The sequence below is a fragment of the Ictalurus furcatus genome, chromosome 14 (genome assembly GCF_023375685.1).
Source record: "Ictalurus furcatus strain D&B chromosome 14, Billie_1.0, whole genome shotgun sequence".
NCBI classification, from domain to species: domain Eukaryota; kingdom Metazoa; phylum Chordata; class Actinopteri; order Siluriformes; family Ictaluridae; genus Ictalurus; species Ictalurus furcatus.
This window is the reverse complement of record NC_071268.1, coordinates 25220005-25238815: the sequence shown is the minus strand read 5'-3', so window position 1 is coordinate 25238815 and position 18811 is coordinate 25220005. Positions and strand designations below refer to the sequence as shown.

Sequence of the window (18811 nt, the reverse complement as noted above, 5' to 3'; positions counted from 1 at the left end):
TTGTCACTCAAATTAGTATTTACTGTTGGATTAGGGACAGACTAGTGTTCATACCTTTTCTAACCACATCATTAAATTAAAACTGATTGAAATTGAGTTATTTTTTCTCAAATAAAGCTCAGAATCTCAGTGTAGCCCAGTAGGAGAGGAAAGATAACATATTCTCTTTCATTTCTGTTGGGTATGATGTTCTCAGTTTGTGGTGTTATGGAAAATGTTATTATATTTAGTATTTGTTTGTGCTTGGTTATGACAGGGCAGTACTTCATTTATATTTTCATTGTATTTCTGTTGTATGTGTAATTTCATTCAGGTCCAGGTCTTCATCAGGACTGGAAGAAGCTGGTCATGTGGAGGATAGAATGAGAGAGAACGGCGTGAAGAGAGAGAAAACAAGAGCGTTGTGGTTAACAGTGTGTTGAAAGTTGCGTCGTGAATAGATAGCGGTTGTTTGTTCAATGACTTGAGATTAACTGTACTTGACAAAAGTGGAGGACATTGGACTTTCCATCCAAAACATCTAACACTGAATCAGCCAGGAGGCTGGATACCTGTTAGCTCAGTATCCATTAGCATTTCTGACACGGAGTGACACAGACATTAACGGAGGCGAGCTGTCCCAGCAAACCAAAGTGAGTTTAAAAGCTGTCGCTAGGCCACAGAGACTCCAAGGATCTCACATACAGCGGTCGAGTTGCCATGAAGTTCAGACTTCCTCTGGCAATACTGGAAATCCTCACACTGACAACAAAGACATTGTGCCACCGTGACCAGAGTGCAGCCAGTTACTCCTCACCCGTGAGTGAGTTTTACTTCATTTAGCTCTTAGACCGAATTTGTTTTTAGGCCACAATAAACATGAGTCGTGCATTGGGCCTGCAACTGCACTAAGGAGTAGAAGTTTATTATGGTGTTTGTGTAGGTGAGCCCACAGTACCTGTAAATAGTATGTTCTTAAGGTAAATATAATACATACATGTTAAGTGCATATAAATAAGATCTGGTTACAAACTATATATTTGTGTTCAGCTGTTTTAAGTAGAAATACAAGAGGTAGAAACTTGTGTAGACTGCAGTAGACTAATATCAAGATAATAAAGGACTGAACAAGATCTTGAATGATCTCTGTGGACAGAACTGACCAGATCCTCCTGATGTAAATGAGAAACCTGCATGTCCGAATCAGGTTAGGAATATAAGGAGAGAAGTTTAAACGGTTGTTCAGAACTAGCTCAAGGTTTCCTGTGTTGTCAGAAGGTGTGATCCAATAGTTCTTCTGGGAGATCAATAAATCTTGACATGGAGAAGGATCTCCAGGGAAATACAGCAGCTCAGTGTGTCTGAGACTTAGTTCCCTTTCAAAGCATTTAGCATAACAGTATGCAACATCTCGTTGCCTACTCATGGAGCAGGGTTACATGCGTAACCTCGACGTTCCCTTTCAAAGGGAACTTCAACGTTGCATTTAGCATAACAGTATGGGAACGCCCTTGCGCGCGTGACCGGTATCTGAAGCTTGTGTAAAATCATGCCTCTACTTATAGGACTGCCATGATCAGGTGACGTGGAAATTAAGCGCGTCGCATGATATATATATGGCACCTGTAAACCACGCTGCCAGCCTTATTATCTTCAGTGAGACTGCATGTCTGTGGTTCGTGTGACAAAGGAAAAAAAAAGAAACGCTTCATTTCTACTCTGTATTTCTCAATATCTAAACTTTTCTATCCCTTTTTTAGAAAAAGAAAAGAAAAGAAAAGAGAGTGAAATAATGAGCGAGAGGGATTTCAGGAAGTGTGTTACGCCTTGCTCCCATTTCATCATGGGAGGAGACGGACACGCTTTCTGTGTGAAGTGTTTGGGCGTAGAGCATGCTACAGCAGCCCTCAAGGGGTCTGACTGTCAGCACTGTGTGCATTTCCCGATTAGGCAGCTACGCCCTCGGCTTGCTCTCTTCTTGTCGGAAGGGAGTTGGGTTTCAGAGCCTCGCGGATCTGGGCCGGCTGCTGCCAAGGCAGCCAGCCAGCTAAGGTCGTGCGGTTCTTGTATGGATTTGGAAGAGGAGCCGGAGACGAGCGCTGCTCTATCTCTTGCTGTCTTCCGGGTCCAGCTCTCCGCCTAACTTTAGAGCTCGCGTCGCGACTCCTCATTCCCCTATGGAAAGCCAAAACACCCTTGCTGACTCCAAGGAGTCGGTAGAGGGTGCCATTGCACCAAAAACCGACAGCAGCTCTCAAGCATGTAAAGAGCTGCTTGAGGTGATCACTAGGGTGATTGAAAAGTTGAATATAGACTGGCCCGGGGAAGAGGAAGTGGCTCTTAGCAGGCTGGATGAGTGCTTCCTCTCCAGTGAAAATAAATATAAAGCTCCCTCACACCTCAGAAAACTCCCCTTTTTTCCGGAAGTGCATGATGAGATATCACGCTTCTGGAGAACACCATACACTAGCTGTGTTTATAACCCTGCAACGTCTGATTACTCAGCCGTCATGGGGAGTGAGCAGGATGGCTATTTAGCGATGCCAAAGGTGGAGGAGGCGCTTGCGAGCCACGTCTCTCCATCAACGGCAGGTAATTTAGGGAGGGCAGTGGCCCGAGGCAGTGGCAGAGCTGCGCCGCGCCACAGATTTATCTCTACGTGAGACCAAACAAACGGCCCGTCATATCGACCGTTCAACGGGTAGCCTGGTTGTGGTGGAGAGGCACCTATGGCTCAAACTCTCAGGGATGGGGGACAAAGATAATCCTTCCCCGTCGTGTCGAGTTCACACGGGCCTCCATGAGTGGAGCCCGGGCCAGCGCTGGTGCGAGGGAGACGCAGAAGACGAGTGTGGTGGCCCGCCTCCCCCCGCAGAAAGCCAGGGGGACCGGGCGGTCACAGCCACAGCCTGCTAAGAGGCCTGATCTAAGAATGATCATAATGGCAAAGCAGGCAAGGAAGGAACGGTCCTGATGGGCCACGGAGGGACGTATCAGGGGACATGAGGTTGCTAGGGCAGTTACCCCTTAGGAAATCTGATGCTTTCCCTCCAACGAAATGTGGAAAAGCTAACATCACTGAAAGACCATTTGGTAGCGTGAAAACTACTGCCAAAAGTGTCCCCATGGGTTCTGTCTACCACAAAAAAGGGTTACCAGGTCCAGTTCAGGGCTCGACCCCCCCGGTTCAGAGGTGTGCTCACCACAGTTGTCAGCACAGAGCAGAGCCCTGTGTTAGCGCAGGAAGTAAGTTTCCTTTTGGACAAAGGGGCCATAGAACATGTACCCCGTTCAGTAAGGGAGGGAGGTTTTTACAGCCGTTATTTCCTGGTCCGCAAAAAAGATGGGAGTATACGGCCAATTTTATATCTGCGTCATCTGAACCGTACTCTTTGGACATACAGGTTCAAGATGCTGACGCTCAAACTTATCGTGCCACAGATTCAGTCCGAGGACTGGTTTGTGACGATAGATCTGAAAGATGCATATTTCCAGATAGGAATATCGCCCAGTCACAGGAAGTTCCTGAGGTTTGCGTTTGGAGAAAACACATACCAATTTCGGGTTCTTCCCTTCGGGCTAGCTTTATACCCTCGCACCTTCACAAAGTGCATGGATGCTGCTCTGGCTCCCTTGCGACTCCAGGGCATCCGTGTACTAAACTACCTGGAGGACTGGTTAATTCTAGCACGATCCAGGGAACAGGCAGTTCAAAATTGAGATGTTGTTCTCGCCCACATAAGGAGCTTGGGGCTCAGGTTGAACCTCAAGAAAAGTATGCTTTCTCCAGTGCAGAAAACAACTTTTCTAGGGGTTATATGGGATTCTACTACGATGAGGGCGTTTCTATCCCCAACACGCGTACAATCGATCCTATCAACTTTGAGCAAGATAAAGCTAGGTCTGGGCATCTCCTCCAGTCTTTACGAGAGGCTGTTGGGCCTTACGGCAGCAGCAGCCAACGTCATACCATTGGGCCTATTGCACATGAGACCGTTTCAGTGGTGGCTGAAAAGCCGGGGGTTTCATCCGAGGATGAAACCTCTGAGAGCAATCAGTGTCACGCGGTGATGCCTACTTGCTTGAGTATTTGGAGGCGCCCGCAGTTTCTAGCCTCGGGTCACACTCTAGGGGCGTCTCCTTACCGCAAGATGGTAATTACAGACGCGTCCCTCACGGGCTGGGGTGCATTCTTAAATGGCTGTCCAGCTCACGGTCTTTGGAGCGGCCCTCATCTGGAGTGGCATATAAATCGCCTAGAGATGCGGGCCGTATTCCTAGCACTGAAATTCTTTCTTCCTCAGTTGAGAGGCCACCATGTGCTAGTTGTGTCGGACAACACAGCGGTGGTCTCATATATCAACCACCAGGGAGGGTTACGTTCACTCCCCCTGTTCAGGCAGGTGCAACTAATCCTTCCTTGGGCAGAGGGAAAATTCTTGTCAGTGAGTGCAATGTACATTCCGGGTAGCCGGAATGTAGGGGCAGACATCCTGTCGAGGCAGGGGCTGAGGCCCGGGGGTTGGAGGCTCCATCCACAAGTGGTGGAGTCCATATGGCGGAGGTTCGGACAAGCGGAAGTGGATGTGTTCACCTCCGAGGAGACAACACACTGCCCGGTGTGGTTCGCCCTCACTCCTCCTGCACCATTGGGGTTGGACGCCATGGTGCACATGTGGCCAAGGTCACACCTATATGCTTTCCCCCCTATCTCTCTGTTCCCACAAGTTCTAGCGAAAGTTCACCAAGACCGTCTACGTCTGCTGCTAGTAGCACCTTATTGGCCAGCTCAAATATGGTTCTCGGAGATAATTTCCCTGCTTGACGGCACTCCTTGGGAGATTCCCATCCGCAGGGATCTACTGTCTCAAGCCGGAGGGCTGATTTATCACCCTCGGCCAGAAATGGAAAGTGTGGGCATGGCCCCTGAGGGGCACCAGCTCATACATTCTGGTCTCACAACTGAGGTTGTAGAGACCATGTTAAACGCTAGAGCACCATCCACAAGGAAATTGTATGCGTTCAAGTGGCGGCTTTTTGTCTTGTGGTGTGAGGAACGTCAGCTAGACCCAGTGAACTGCGCAACAGCTACAGTCCTGGAGTTCTTACAAGAACGTTTCTCAGCAGGGTTGGCTACTTCTACAATCAGGGTTTATGTGGCCGCCATTTCGGCCAACCACGCCCCTGTTGAAGGAGCCTCTGTGGGGCAACAACCTCTAACTTCGAGGTTCATGCGTGGTGTCAGATGGCTGAGGCCCATCTGCAGGCTGCGAATAGCTTCCTGGGACCTTTCTGTGGTCTTGGAAGGTCTGTCAGGGGCCTCATTTGAGCCCTTAGAGTCAGCCTCTGAGAAGCTTCTGACTCTAAAGGTAGCTCTTCTACTGGCCCTGACATCTCTCAAGCGAGTGGGAGATCTACAAGCTCTTCTCTGTTGCCCGTTCCTGCATTGACTTTGCCCCTGGACTAGCCAAGGCCTTCCTGTATCCTAGACCGGATTATATTCCGGCCTAGGATAGCCTAGTGCCTACATTGGCTGCCCACCCTGTGGTGTTGCAGGCCTTCTGCCCTCCTCTGTTCCTCACACCGGAACAAGAGAGGATGCACCTGCTGTGTCCAGTAAGGGCTCTCTGTACTTACGTCCACCGCTCCGGCCAGTGGCGTAAGTCGGAGCAGCTGCTGGTCTGCTTTGGCGGCGATAGTAAAGGTGATGCTGTGTCAAAGCAGCGCATCTCTAATTGGATAGTGGAAGCAATCTCTATGGCTTACGAGGTGCGCGGTCTCGCCACACCTCTGGGCATAAGAGCTCATTCCACTAGGGCGGTCGCCTCCTCGAAGGCTTTCTCCAAAGGGGTATCCTTACAGGATGTGTGTGCTGCTGTGGGATGGTCTACACCACACACTTTCATTTGTTATTACAGCCTGGATATTCATTTCACCCCGGGCTCGAGTGTCTTGCAGTGACCCTCGGGCTTGGGTCCTGTTGAACAGGCCGTACCCTATGTATGACAGAGTGGGTATTTCCGTTCCCATACTGTTATGCTAAATGCAACGTCGAAGTTCCCTTTGAAAGGCAACATCGGGGTTACGCATGTAACCCTGTTCCCTGAGAAGGGAACGAGACGTTGCATAGCTTTGTCATACCAGGGCAGGCCTGTGAATTGCGTCTTCCCTTCTTATAATAGAGGCTGGCAGAGTGGTTCACAGGTGCTATATATATATCATGCAACGCGCTTATTTGCCATGTCACCTGATCATGGCAGGCTTATAAGTAGAGGCATGATTTTACCCAAGCTTCAGATACCAGTCATGCATGCAAGGGCATTCCCATACTGTTATGCTAAATGCAACGTCTCATTCCCTTCTCAGGGAACAGGGTTACATGCGTAATCCCGACGTTTCAGCTGATGAGCTGTCATTCATGACGAGATGTCTGCTAGACATGCTGAGATCTGTGCAGAAACCTAGGGTGTTGGAATTTATGGAGGAAGAAGAGAAAGAGTGGAGGGTTCAGGAAGTGGGGGAGAGGTACAGTACAAATAGAGGGTGATATGCAGGGCAGGGAGAGCAAGAGTGCAGGATGCAAAGTGAAAATCTGAAAAATACAGCAGGGTAACGCTGATACCTAGAGATGAGGAAGGATGGATGAGGACGAGGGCCAAAATGGTTAAAGTATTTTGTGTCAGAAGGCAATTGAAGAAGGTCATGTCATAGATACAGAAACTAAGGCTGAGAATAGATTAATAACAGTGACTTATATCAGAGATAGTAATGGCGGCAGGATAAGTGATAGAGACTAAAAAAGAAATCCACCAAACAGTTTCAGTTATGATAACTAGAACCACAACCATCTAGAAAACCTGAAAAGTACATTCTTCATTTAAGTATTTTTTAGAACAATGCCTAGGAGACAATTAACCATATGTATTGCTTGTGCACCATTTCAATTTTGGGCTCAAAGGAGACCAACTCTAAGCCGTGGTTCCTGCACGAGATACTGCCTCACCATGACTGAGCTGTGTCTGTGTTCTGGTAGCCAGATTTGGATGAGTTCATCACCATTATTCCATGGTGGTACTTGGGGCATTACTGGTTTTCTATCGGCAAGCGGCCAGAAAGAGAAATAATACAAGCAAATGAGGTAGAAGGTAAATTCATATGTATATTAATATAATCTATTGCTTGTGAAGACTGATACAGGCCTTCAGATCTAATCCTAAATCTTGAATCTATTTAACTGAAGGTATTTAACTGAAATATAACATACTAAATACTCAGTATTTATATCATGATTATTGAGAGATTTCCAATGTGAGTTGTGAGTTAGTGTGGTGTGGTTCCTCTCCTCCACAGAGTGTCATTGTGTCGTATCACATCCTCCAACTCAGCACCTGCAGTCGCTCCCAGCTGCAGCAGTGCAGTCTCTCTACAATCTGACTGAGGGAGGTTTTTGTACGACTCTATAACACTGTGTGAACAGGTGGGTACTACTGATATAATGGTAACTCTGACAGTAATAATCTCCTGCATCTTCAGTCTGGACTCCACTGATGGTCAGAGTGAAATCAGATCCAGATCCACTGCCACTGAAACGAGCTGGAATACCCGACTGTAGCTGATTCGCAAACTTAATCAGGAGTTTAGGAGCTTCTCCAGGTTTCTGCTGATACCAGTATAAATAATGGCCGTATGAACTGTGATGATACACTGCCGGACTGGTTCTACAGTTGATGGTGACTGTTTCTCCTGGAAGAGCAGATTTCACTGCAGGAGTCTGAGTTACTGTGACTTGACCTCTGCATTCTGAAAAAAATTTTTTTTTAATGTAACATAAATTTTAAGTTAGTGAAATATTATAATAGAAACAATGAGTGTATTTCTATGAACAGATCATTGTAGAGATAAAATATGAAGCAGTGTCTGACCTTGAGTCCAGAGGATCAGTGTCCAGATGAAGACGGGGATCAAAGTCATTGTAGCTGTGGGTGAAGTTGCTGTAGCAGCAGCTCTCAGTCATGAAGTGTTAAAGTCACAGCGCTATAAACACTCCCAGAGCACTGAAGCATGTGCTACCAATGCAAAGTGTCCTCTAAGTATGGAGACGCCTTTACCACATTCCCCCAATCTTACTGTAAATCTCACACTACTACAGAGTTACTGTGTGAATTTAGCTTCTGGGGTCAGATGGAGATTTTCTGGAAAACACTTTTAGGTCTAAGATCCATAAATAAGTGAATTAGAGAGAGAAGCTTAAACTTTCACTGGATGGTGTTTGTACTGAATGTTAATGAGTTTCTCACTGTAGTGGATTTATGGTGGAAGAAGCAGCATCAGTGTTGGCAGTGAGTAAATACACACTAATATTTTGGATGGTAAATTAATGATTCGATTATTGTAGGACTTAAACATCATATCATAACATTCTATCAGTCAACAGAAGGAGTGGAGAATTATTCTCACTTTAGCTCCACACATTCAGTCGTATATTGCAAATTTATCATTAGTACATCAGCATTTTTACTCAGTGAGGCATTATGGGTAAAACCTGTGCAATTGCAGATCTCCATTTTGTGAATTTTCAGCTTTTAGTTTGTGTAATTTATTTGTGTGAATTACTCACTAGCTACATCCTCAGTTTAGACTGACAATCTTGATGTTTAAAAAGAGAAAAAACACTAAAACGTAATAAAAACAGTCGGAGAGTTAGTGCATTAATCAGCTGATGTGAACAGAAGTTGGTGTTTTGTAGCTGTTTTGTAATAAGAGGTTTAAATGGATGGAGAGAGCAGTGAGTTTAGAGCAGCAGGGTTTTTGTACGGCCACTAAACCTGTTTGTATCACTGTGGAACACTTTCGGTGGAGGAACTAAACTGTCTGTGGGCCGTAAGTAACCTGTTTATTAATGACTGAAATAGAGTGTGTTCAGATTAATGACTGAAATGAAGTGTGTTCAGATTAAGGACTGAAATGGAGTGTGTTCAGAATAATGACTGAAATGGAGTGTGTTCAAATTAATGACTGAAATGGAGTGTCGATTAGTGTCGATTAGATTATTGACTAAATTAAATTGTGTTCATTTTGTTTCTCATTTTTCTTATTTCAGAAGTTTGAGAAAATGTATCTGACTTTAGTGCGAGTAGCTCATTTTAATTTAAATCTACAAACAAAATAGAATTTGTTGTTTGTGTATAATACTGACTTTTTTTTTTTCGTTGAGTTACACTAACTACATTTAACTATATTTAATATCTCAGAGACTGTGAGTCCATAAACAGAGTTAAATGTGGAAGCATAAATTGAATTTACTTAAATAATAAATAAGTTGTATTTTAAATGCCGTTTATTCATATTATAAAATAATTGTAATGTTTCAGATTATTGAATATTCTGTACAGTTAGATTTGAACTTCCAGTGATCACAGTAATATAAATCATTATAGATTTGAGATGTAAAAGTATTTGAATTGAATGTGAAACGTTTGTGATGCTCCACTGAACTCAGTTCTGCTCTGTAAGATATAAAGGGAAGTGAAACACACACAGCGAGCTGAAATGAAGCCTGAGTGACTGACAGCTGTCTATTCCTGTCTCAATTGTGTGTGTGTGTGTGTGTGTGTGTAGGCCTCACCCAGCCCAGTGTGACGGTGTTGCCCCCCTCCAGTGTGGAGCTGCAGCAGGAGAAGGTCACACTCGTGTGTGTGGCCTACAAGGGCTTCCCCTCGGACTGGAGGCTGAGCTGGAAGGTTGATGGGAGCAGCTGGAGCTCGGGGGAGAGCCGCAGCACCGCAGTTCTGCAGGCGGACGGCCTCTACAGCTGGAGCAGCACGCTGAGCCTCCACCCGGAGCAGTGGAGGAACAAGGTGGTGACCTGTGAGGCCTCCAAGGACAACCAACCACCTGTGGTGAGCACAGTGAACACAGAGCAGTGCTGAGAGCTGTGAGCTCACACACGTTACTCAGCTCACCTTCTACTGCTTCACTGTGTGTTCCATGTGGCCTTTACTGCTCAAATGTCCCACTTTCATCATTTCATTCGAGTTATTGACATGTGAGCTCACACACTCCTCACTTTAACTCAGCTCTTCTTCTTATCACCTAAATATGTGTTAAGTGTGTGTATCACTGCAATGTCCTGCTTTGAATTATTAATAAAAGCCTTTTGAATCAGTAAACACTTTTGCTGCACATTATTGATTATGCACATCGTACACAAATCACCAATGCATCTCTCAGTATATGAAAAATACATAATAATAATAATAATAATAATAATAATAATAATAATAATAACACTTGGTTTTACACCATATAGTATATAATATATAACTATATAACCTTTGGCTGTAGAATTTTCTAAGTGTCCTGTATATTGAATTGTCTTCAGCCTGAACTAATGGAGAGAAAGCATCTACACTGAGGATGTGGTTGAGTGAGATTAAAGTGGTAAAGCATTTTAATTTAAAAGAGGTTGTGGGAAATTTCATGTTACTTTCACCCATCTGCTAGTTGGGGACTGGTGTGATGGTGTTGGAAATGCTGTTACACCTACTGTATTAATCACGACTGTTCCCCTGTATGTTACTCACACTGAAGTGTAATAAATATTCAGTTACAAAAAAATCACAAGTATTCCTTATATAGTGAATTCCCCCACACCAAGAGACACGTTACACTTTAAACATCAGTATGTACCTAGAATGTATTAGTTAGCCCACAGCTTCCAATCCCTGGTCCTGGAGTGTTCCCTGTCCTGCACATTTTAGTGTTTTGTCTGCAGTAACACACTGAAGCGCTGAAATGTGCAGGACTGGGGTTACTGGGGTGGACAATGGGTAGACCAGGGTTAGGAACCTGTGAGTCAGCCAATATCAGTACACCATGAACACTGATCAAGCACGTGGCACCTCAAACAGCAAGAAATTACCCAGAAGTGAGGAGAAACGGTAATATCTTTGTTGTTGAAATAGGTTCATGTGATCCAGGGGAATCAAAACCAGGAAGCAGGTAACATTCCCTGAGTCTCACAGCTGATCCTGACTCAGAGTTCATCCTCCAGTCTGAAATCTCCCTCTACTGAGAAAAATGCTAGTGTAGCTAATCCAGCCGTCCACCCATTATCTATACCACTTATAACACAGGGTCGGAGGGAACCCGGAGACTATCCCAGGGAGCACAAGGCGGGGTACACCCAGGACAGCTTACCAATCCATTGCAGAGCACGTTCACACACCCATTCATACACTACAGACACTTTGGACATGCCAATCAGCCTACCATGCATGTATTTGACTGGGGGAGGAAACTCCACACACAGGGCAGCGGTGGGAATCGAACCCCCAACCCTGGCGGCGTGATCCGTACATGCTAACCACTAAACCACCGTGCACCCCATGCTATATGTTCAAACGATTAAAACAAAAAACAAGGTAATAAACCCTGCCTGAGAGAGTCACAGCTGATCTTATTGAGTTCCGTTGATGTTTCTGACTACACAAGCAAGATGGTTGAATATAATTAATGATAGTTTGCACACGAGCGTTTGATGAGGATGGTTTTGTTTTGGGCCCCAAAAGTTTTGGAAACCAACAGATCACACACACAGACACAGACCAGTGTAAAAGAATTGTGTCAAATGAATAGGTAGGTGTGTGCATCATGACTGAACTAGTAAGCAGATAGTTACAGGAATGTTGTTTATGACTTTCAGCTCATTCTGAATGAGTAAAAAAAAGTTACACTGTGTCGATACTTAAATGTACAAAAGTGTGTAAAAATAAAAGGTGAATGATTTGAACTAAAATTAGAAGGCAGGATATGTAATTTTTCAGTGTGGTCTGAACATTGTCACTCAAATTAGTGTTTACTATTGGATTAGGGACAGACTAGTGTTCATACCTGTTCTAACCATGTCATTAAATTAAAACTGATTGAAATTGAGTTATTTTTCCTCAAATAAAGCTCAGAATCTCAGTGTAGCCCAGTAGGAGAGGAAAGATAATATATTCTCTTTCATTTCTTTTGGGTATGATGTTCTCAGTTTGTGGTGTTATGGAAAATGTTATTATATTTAGTATTTGTTTGTGCTTGGTTATGACAGGGCAGTACTTCATTTATATGTTCATTGTATTTCTGTTGTATGCGTAATTTCATTCAGGTCAAGGTCTTCATCAGGACTGGAAGAAGCTGGTCATGTGGAGGATAGAATGAGAGAGAACAGCATGAAGAGAGAGAAAACAATCGCGTTGTGGTTAACAGTGTGTTGAAAGTTGCGTCGTGAATAGATAGCGGTTGTTAGTTCAATAACTTGAGATTAACTGTACTTGACAAAAGTGGAGGACATTGGACTTTCCATCCAAAACATCTAACACTGAATCAGCCAGGAGGCTGGATACCCGTTAGCTCAGTATCCATTAGCATTTCTGACACGGAGTGACACAGACATTAACGGAGGCGAGCTCTCCCAGCAAACCAAAGTGAGTTTAAAAGCTGTGGCTAGGCCACAGAGACTCCAAGGATCTCACATACAGTGGTCGAGTTGCCATGAAGTTCAGACTTCCTCTGACAATACTGGAAATCCTCACACTGACAACAAAGACATTGTGCCACCGTGACCGGAGTGCAGCCAGTTACTCCTCACCCGTGAATGAGTTTTACTTCATTTAGCTCTTACAGTGACCGAAGCGGCCATTTGTTTTTAGGCCTGAATAAACATGAGTCGTGCATTGGGCCTGCAACTGCACTAAGGAGTAGAAGTTTTTTATGGTGTTTGTGTAGGTGAGCACACTGTACCTGTAAATAGTATGTTCTTAAGGTTAATATAATACATACATGTTAAGTGCATATAAATAAGATCTGGTAGCAAAGTACATATTTGTGTTCAGCTGTTTTGAGTACAAATACAAGAGGTAGAAACTTGTGTAGACTGCAGTAGACTAATATCAAGATAATAAAGGACTGGACAAGATCTTGAATGACCTCTGTGGACAGAACTGACCAGATCCTCCTGATATAAATGAGAAACCTGCATGACCGAATCAGGTTAGGAATATGAGGAGAGAAGTTTAAACGGTTGTTCAGAACTAGCTCAAGGTGTCCTGTGTTGTCACATGGTATGATGCAATAGTTCTTCTGGAAGATCAATAAATCTTGACACGGGGAAGGATCTCCAGGGAAATACAGCAGCTCAGTGTTTCTGAGACTTAGTTTCAGCTGATGAGCTGTCATTCATGATGAGATGTCTGCTAGACATGCTGAGATCTGTGCAGAAACAGAAGGTGCTGCAATTTATGGAGGAAGAAGAGAAAGAGTGGAGGATTCAGGAAGTGGGGTAGAGGTACAGTACAAATAGAGGGTGATATGCAGGGCAGGGAGAGCAAGAGTGCAGGATACAAAGTGAAAATCTGAAAAATACAGCAGGGTAACGCTGATACCTAGAGATGAGGAAGGATGGATGAGGACGAGGGCCAAAATGTTTATTTTGTGTCAGAAGGCAGTTGTAGAAGGTCATGTTATAGGAGTACAAGAAAAAGATATGAGGCAGAAACTAAGGCTGAGCATAGATTCATAACAGTGACTGATGTCAGAGATAGTAATGGCGGCAGGATAAGTGATAGAGACTAAAAAAGAAATCCACCAAACAACTTCATTTATGATAACTAGAACCACAATCATCTAGAGAACCTCAAAAGTACATTCTTAAATTAAGTATTTTTTAGAACAATGCCTAGGAGACAATTAACCATATGTATTGCTTGTGCACCATTTCAATTTTGGGCTCAGAGGAGACCAACTCTAAGCCGTGGCTCCTGCTCGAGATACTGCCTCACCATGACTGAGCTGTGTCTGTGTTCTGGTAGCCAGATTTGGATGAGTTCATCACCATTATTCCATGGCGGTACATGGGGCATTACTGGTTTTCTATTGGCAAGCGGCGAGAAAGAGGAATAATACAAGCAAATGAGGTAGAAGGTAAATTCATATGTATATTAATATAATCTATTCCTTGTAAAGACTGATAAAGGCCTTCAGATCTAATCCTAAATCTTTCTTTGCTGAAGGTATTTAATTGAAATTTAACAAACTAAATACTCAGTATTCATATCAGGATTATTGAGAGATTTCTAATGTGGGTTGTGAGTTAGTGTGGTGTGGTTCCTCTCCAGATGTTACTTTCACCCATCTGCTAGTTGGGGACTGGTGTGATGGTGTTGGAAATGCTGTTACACCTAGTGTATTAATCACGTCTGTACCCCTGTATGTTACTCACACTGAAGTGAAATAAATATTCAGTTACAAAAAAATCACAATTATTCCTTATATAGTGAAATTCCCCATACCAAGAGACACGTTACATTTTAAACATCATATTGTACCTAGAATGTATTAGTTAGCCCACAGCTTCCAATCCCTGGTTACTGGGGTGGACAATGGGTAAACCAGGGTTAGGAACCTGTGAATCAGCCAATATCAGTATACCATGAACACTGATCAAGCACGTGGTACCTCAAGCAGCAAGAAATTACACAGAAGTGAGGAGGAACACTAATATCTTTGTTGTTAAAATAGCTTCATGTGATCCAGGGTAAATAAAACCAGTGAGCAGGTAACATTACCTGAGTCTCACAGCTGATCCTGACTCAGAGTTCATCCTCCAGTCTGAAATCTCCCTCTACTGAGCAAAATGCTAATGAAGGTATTGCTATATGTTCACAAGTTTAAAAGAAATAACAACAAACGGACAACAACAACAAAGGCAAGGTGATGAAACCCTGCCTGAGAGAGTCACAGCTGATCCCAGTGACTTCAGTAGAACTGACTCTCCTTCTGACTAAGCAAGAACAAGATTTTTACTTTGGGAACCCCAAAGTTCTGGAAACTAACAGATTACACACGCAGACACAGATGCGTGTAAATCAGTGGTTCCCAACCTTTTTTCCAGGAGACCCCTATTTTAACATTCATTATCCTTACCCAGATATGTTGTGGCAAATGGCAGGATGAGTCTGGTTGTGGCATGGTGTGCAAGCTTAGACGCGAAGCCAGGTCCTTTCACGAGCCAGAACCGTTTGTACCCGTGTTCTTTAAAGAATCTCTTCAGAAGAGAATTTCTCTTAACATCCAAGAGCTCATCCCCCCCTTCTAAATATCCACATCTTCCTTCTTTGTGGTGAATGGATCCATTACCCATGCGCATTTAGTGACATGTTGATCAACATCCTAGAATCGTGACTTCATCTCCTCCTGTCGCAATTCCATGTGACGTGTGAACTCTTTACTCAAGGATTCAGGTAAATTTCCCTCAGTTTGTTTGAGAAGTGATGGAAAGTGTTGTAGGTCCTGTTTTATCAGTTTAGTCTTTCTGAATTCCACTTCATACACAAATGCATCAATGATTTTCTGCATTCCAGGACGTTTGCATCTGCACTCTGCATGCGCCTTTTTTTTTCATTGTCTAGGTTGAAAATATCAGACAGGTATGATGTTCTAATAAGAATTTCATTGGTCATTTCGTCAAGCAGTTTCTGGTTGTTCATAATAATAATAATAATAATAATAATAATAATAATAATAATAATTTTATTATATAATAATAATGATAATAATTTTATTTTTTAAATAATAAACTTTATTTTATAAAGCACCTTTAAAGCAGCTTCTCAAAGCGCTGTACATAAAATCACAGTCCACAGAAAAATAAAACAAATAAAAGTTAATAAGAACAAAAACAACAACATTAATAATAAAAATAATTATAAAACAATCTAAAAAGACATCAGCAGTCGAATGCAAGTTTTAAAAAGTGTCTCTTGAGAAGAGCTTTAAAAATGCCTAAAGTCCGGGCTTCCGTGAGTTCAAGAGGAAGAGAGTTCCAAAGTGAAGGAGCATAGACAGAAAAAGCCCTGTCACCCATAGATTTTAGGTGTGTTTGTGGAACAGTTAACAGATTACACTGTGAGGAGCGCAGTCTGCGATTTGGGGTGTAAGGGATTAATAAGCCAGATAAGTATTGTGGAGCCAATCCATGTAATGCCTTGTATGTCAACATCATGATCTTGAAATCGACACAGAACCTGACCAGGAGCCAGTGTAAGGACTTCAAAACAGGAGTAATATGGTCACATTTCCTGGTTCCCGTCAGGATCCGGGCGGCAGAGTTCTGAACATATTGCAGTTTGTTCATTGCGGTTTTAGAAACTCCTTCTAAAATGGCATTACAGTAATCCAGCCGTGTGACAACAAATGAATTAATCAACTTTTCAACGACAGATAAGTTTAGCATTGGGCGTGGTCTGGCTATATTTCTGAGGTGAAAAAAGGATGCCTTCACAGTGCCCTGAACAAAAAAGTCAAAAGTGTGGCTGCGGTCAAAAATTACACCAAGGTTCCTCATCTTACTTTGGGTCTCTAAAAGAGAGCCATCAACAAACAGAGACAGTGGAGCCGCTTTGCGAATTTGATGACAGGAACCTATAAGCATAACCTCAGTTTTCCCGCTGTTCAGGCACAGAATGTTATTGTTCATCCATGTTTTTATCTCAGAAATACAGTCAGAAAGATAACAGGCATCAATGTTTTCACCAGATTTAGAGTGAATGTAGATTTGGGTATCGTCGGCATAAAAGTGATAATGGAGGCCGAGCGATCGCAGCAGATGCCTAAGTGGAGATAGATAAATATTGAAGAGTAGAGGGCCTAGAACTGAACCTTGAGGAACACCAGTGAGCACCGAGCAAGTGTCAGACCTAAAGCCACACATAGAAATAAACTGGGAACGGTCAGTAAAATAGGATTTAAACCAGTTTAAAACTGTCCCGGACACACCAAAAACACTTTCAAGGCGGGTAAGTAAAAGACCATGATCCACAGTATCGAAGGCAGCTCTAAGGTCAAGATAAATAAGAAGTGAGGTAGCTCCAGAATCAGAGGCCATCAACAAGTCATTGGTGACTTTGACCAACGCCGTTTTAGTGCTGTGAAATTTCGAAAACCTGACTGAAGGGGCTCAAAGAGGTTATTGGTTGTAAGATAAGTACAGAGTTGAGCGGCAACAACACGCTCAAGTATTTTTGCCAAAAACGGAAGATTTGAGATGGGACGAAAATTGTTAAAATCATCCACAGAAACATTTTCTCTCTTTGGTACAGGTGTAACAGCAGCAGTCTTTAGTACTGCTGGAACGACCCCAGTCTCCAGTGATTCATTTATAATGCTGAGGATAGTAGGGCACCACACAGCGAAGCACAATTTGAATAAATTCGTAGGAATTGGATCCAGCAAGCAAGTGGTAGATTTCATGCTGGATACCTCCCTTGTGAGAGCCTCAGAATTAAGCAGTGAGAAATGAGTGAAAGAAGCACCAGTGAACCCAGATGGACGAAGGATTGAAGTGGCACAGTCAGGGTTAACAGGAATTTCTTTGCAAACATTAACAATCTTAGAATTAAAAAACTGTAGAAAAGAATCACAGAGCTGCTGAGAAACAGGCAAAGTGGTAATAGCATTAACTTGAAGCAATCTCTTTATGGTTTGGAACAAGTGTCAGAGATTATTTTGATTATTTACAATAGGCTGAGAGAAGTAAGAGGATCTTTCAGTCTCCAGTAATGCACGATAATCCCCCAGAAGATCCTTCCACGCTTGATAGTACACATTCAGTCCAGTAAGGCGCCATTTTCGCTCCATTTTCCGACATACAGCCTTTCTAGAGCGCAGATTGTCATTATACCAGGGAGCAGAGCGGATGAATGTGACCTTACGTGACCTTAGAGGAGCAAAAGTGTCAAGATTAGCAGCAAGAGTGGAATTTAGCTGCAGAACTTTCTCCTCCAGTGATGAGGGATGAAGATCACTTAGGATGGAAACCACAGAACTGGAGACTTCCACTTCCGGAAGGTTACTGTTCGGATGGTAGGCTCACTTGAATGATACAGTTCGAGGTTAAAAAAGACAGCTGAATGATCCAATGACAGTCCAATGTCAATAGATGAAAACTGCGGTACAAATGAGCCATTAGCAATCACAAGATCCAGCGTATGACCCTTGTTATGAGTAGGGTCAGTTACAAACTGTGTGAAGTTAAAACAATCAATTAGCGACAGAAATTCCTTAGCCGCCACAGAGTCACTACAGTCCACATGAATGTTAAAATCTCCCACAATTACAATTCTGTCAAACTTCATACTCAACATCGATAGGAAGTCCGCAAACTCTGACATAAAAGCTGCATGTGTCTTAGTCTTAGGTGGTTTATAGACTGTAGCGATGATGGTGGATACAGGAGCAGAAATACTCAAGACCAGGCATTCAAATGATGAAAACTGGGGAACAGACACAGCGCTTGTGTTGAACTTCAGGTTGTAAACCACAATAATGCCTCTGTCTCTGCCAGATAGCCTCGGGAGATCTAATACTCCAAAGCCCGCTGGAGTGATCTGGTTAAACAGGAACCCATCATTTTCTTTATGCCATGTTTCAGTTAAAAACAAAAAGTCCAGCTTTTTATCTCTAAGAAAATCCGACAAAAGCAGCATTGAATAATGCGGCATAAGCTTGGGTCTGAAGCGGAGACGACAGTGGTTTAATCTCCACGCTGGGAACCGATATTAAATTGCTGTGATCAACACCAGTATGGAGCAGTTTGTTGGTCTTACGGCGACAGATAGGGACATTGATGTTAGGAGAGGATGAGACAGCAAGACTGCGCCTCAAGCCCCGATGGATATATCGCTTAGGACGTAGCAGACCAGCATCTCGACAGAGATTGTAAGAGTCTTTGGCTAGGCAATATCAGTTCTGTTTTAGATTCAATAACTGGCGTGTAGTGTACCTTAGCGCC

The 18811-nt window shown here is 43.3% G+C and overlaps 2 gene segments (V, D, J or C); one reads left to right on the top strand and one right to left on the bottom strand.

Annotated features, from left to right (window-relative positions):
- Window positions 1–7318: 7318 nt before the first annotated feature.
- On the bottom strand, window positions 7319–7956 carry LOC128618442 (probable non-functional immunoglobulin kappa variable 6D-41). The segment is given in 2 exon segments: window positions 7319–7779; window positions 7902–7956. Coding segments are annotated over 2 exon segments (426 nt in total).
- A 332-nt stretch (window positions 7957–8288) lies between these two features.
- On the top strand, window positions 8289–10148 carry LOC128617768 (Ig kappa-b4 chain C region-like). The segment is given in 3 exon segments: window positions 8289–8318; window positions 8775–8859; window positions 9598–10148. Coding segments are annotated over 3 exon segments (426 nt in total).
- The last annotated feature ends 8663 nt before the right edge of the window (window positions 10149–18811 follow it).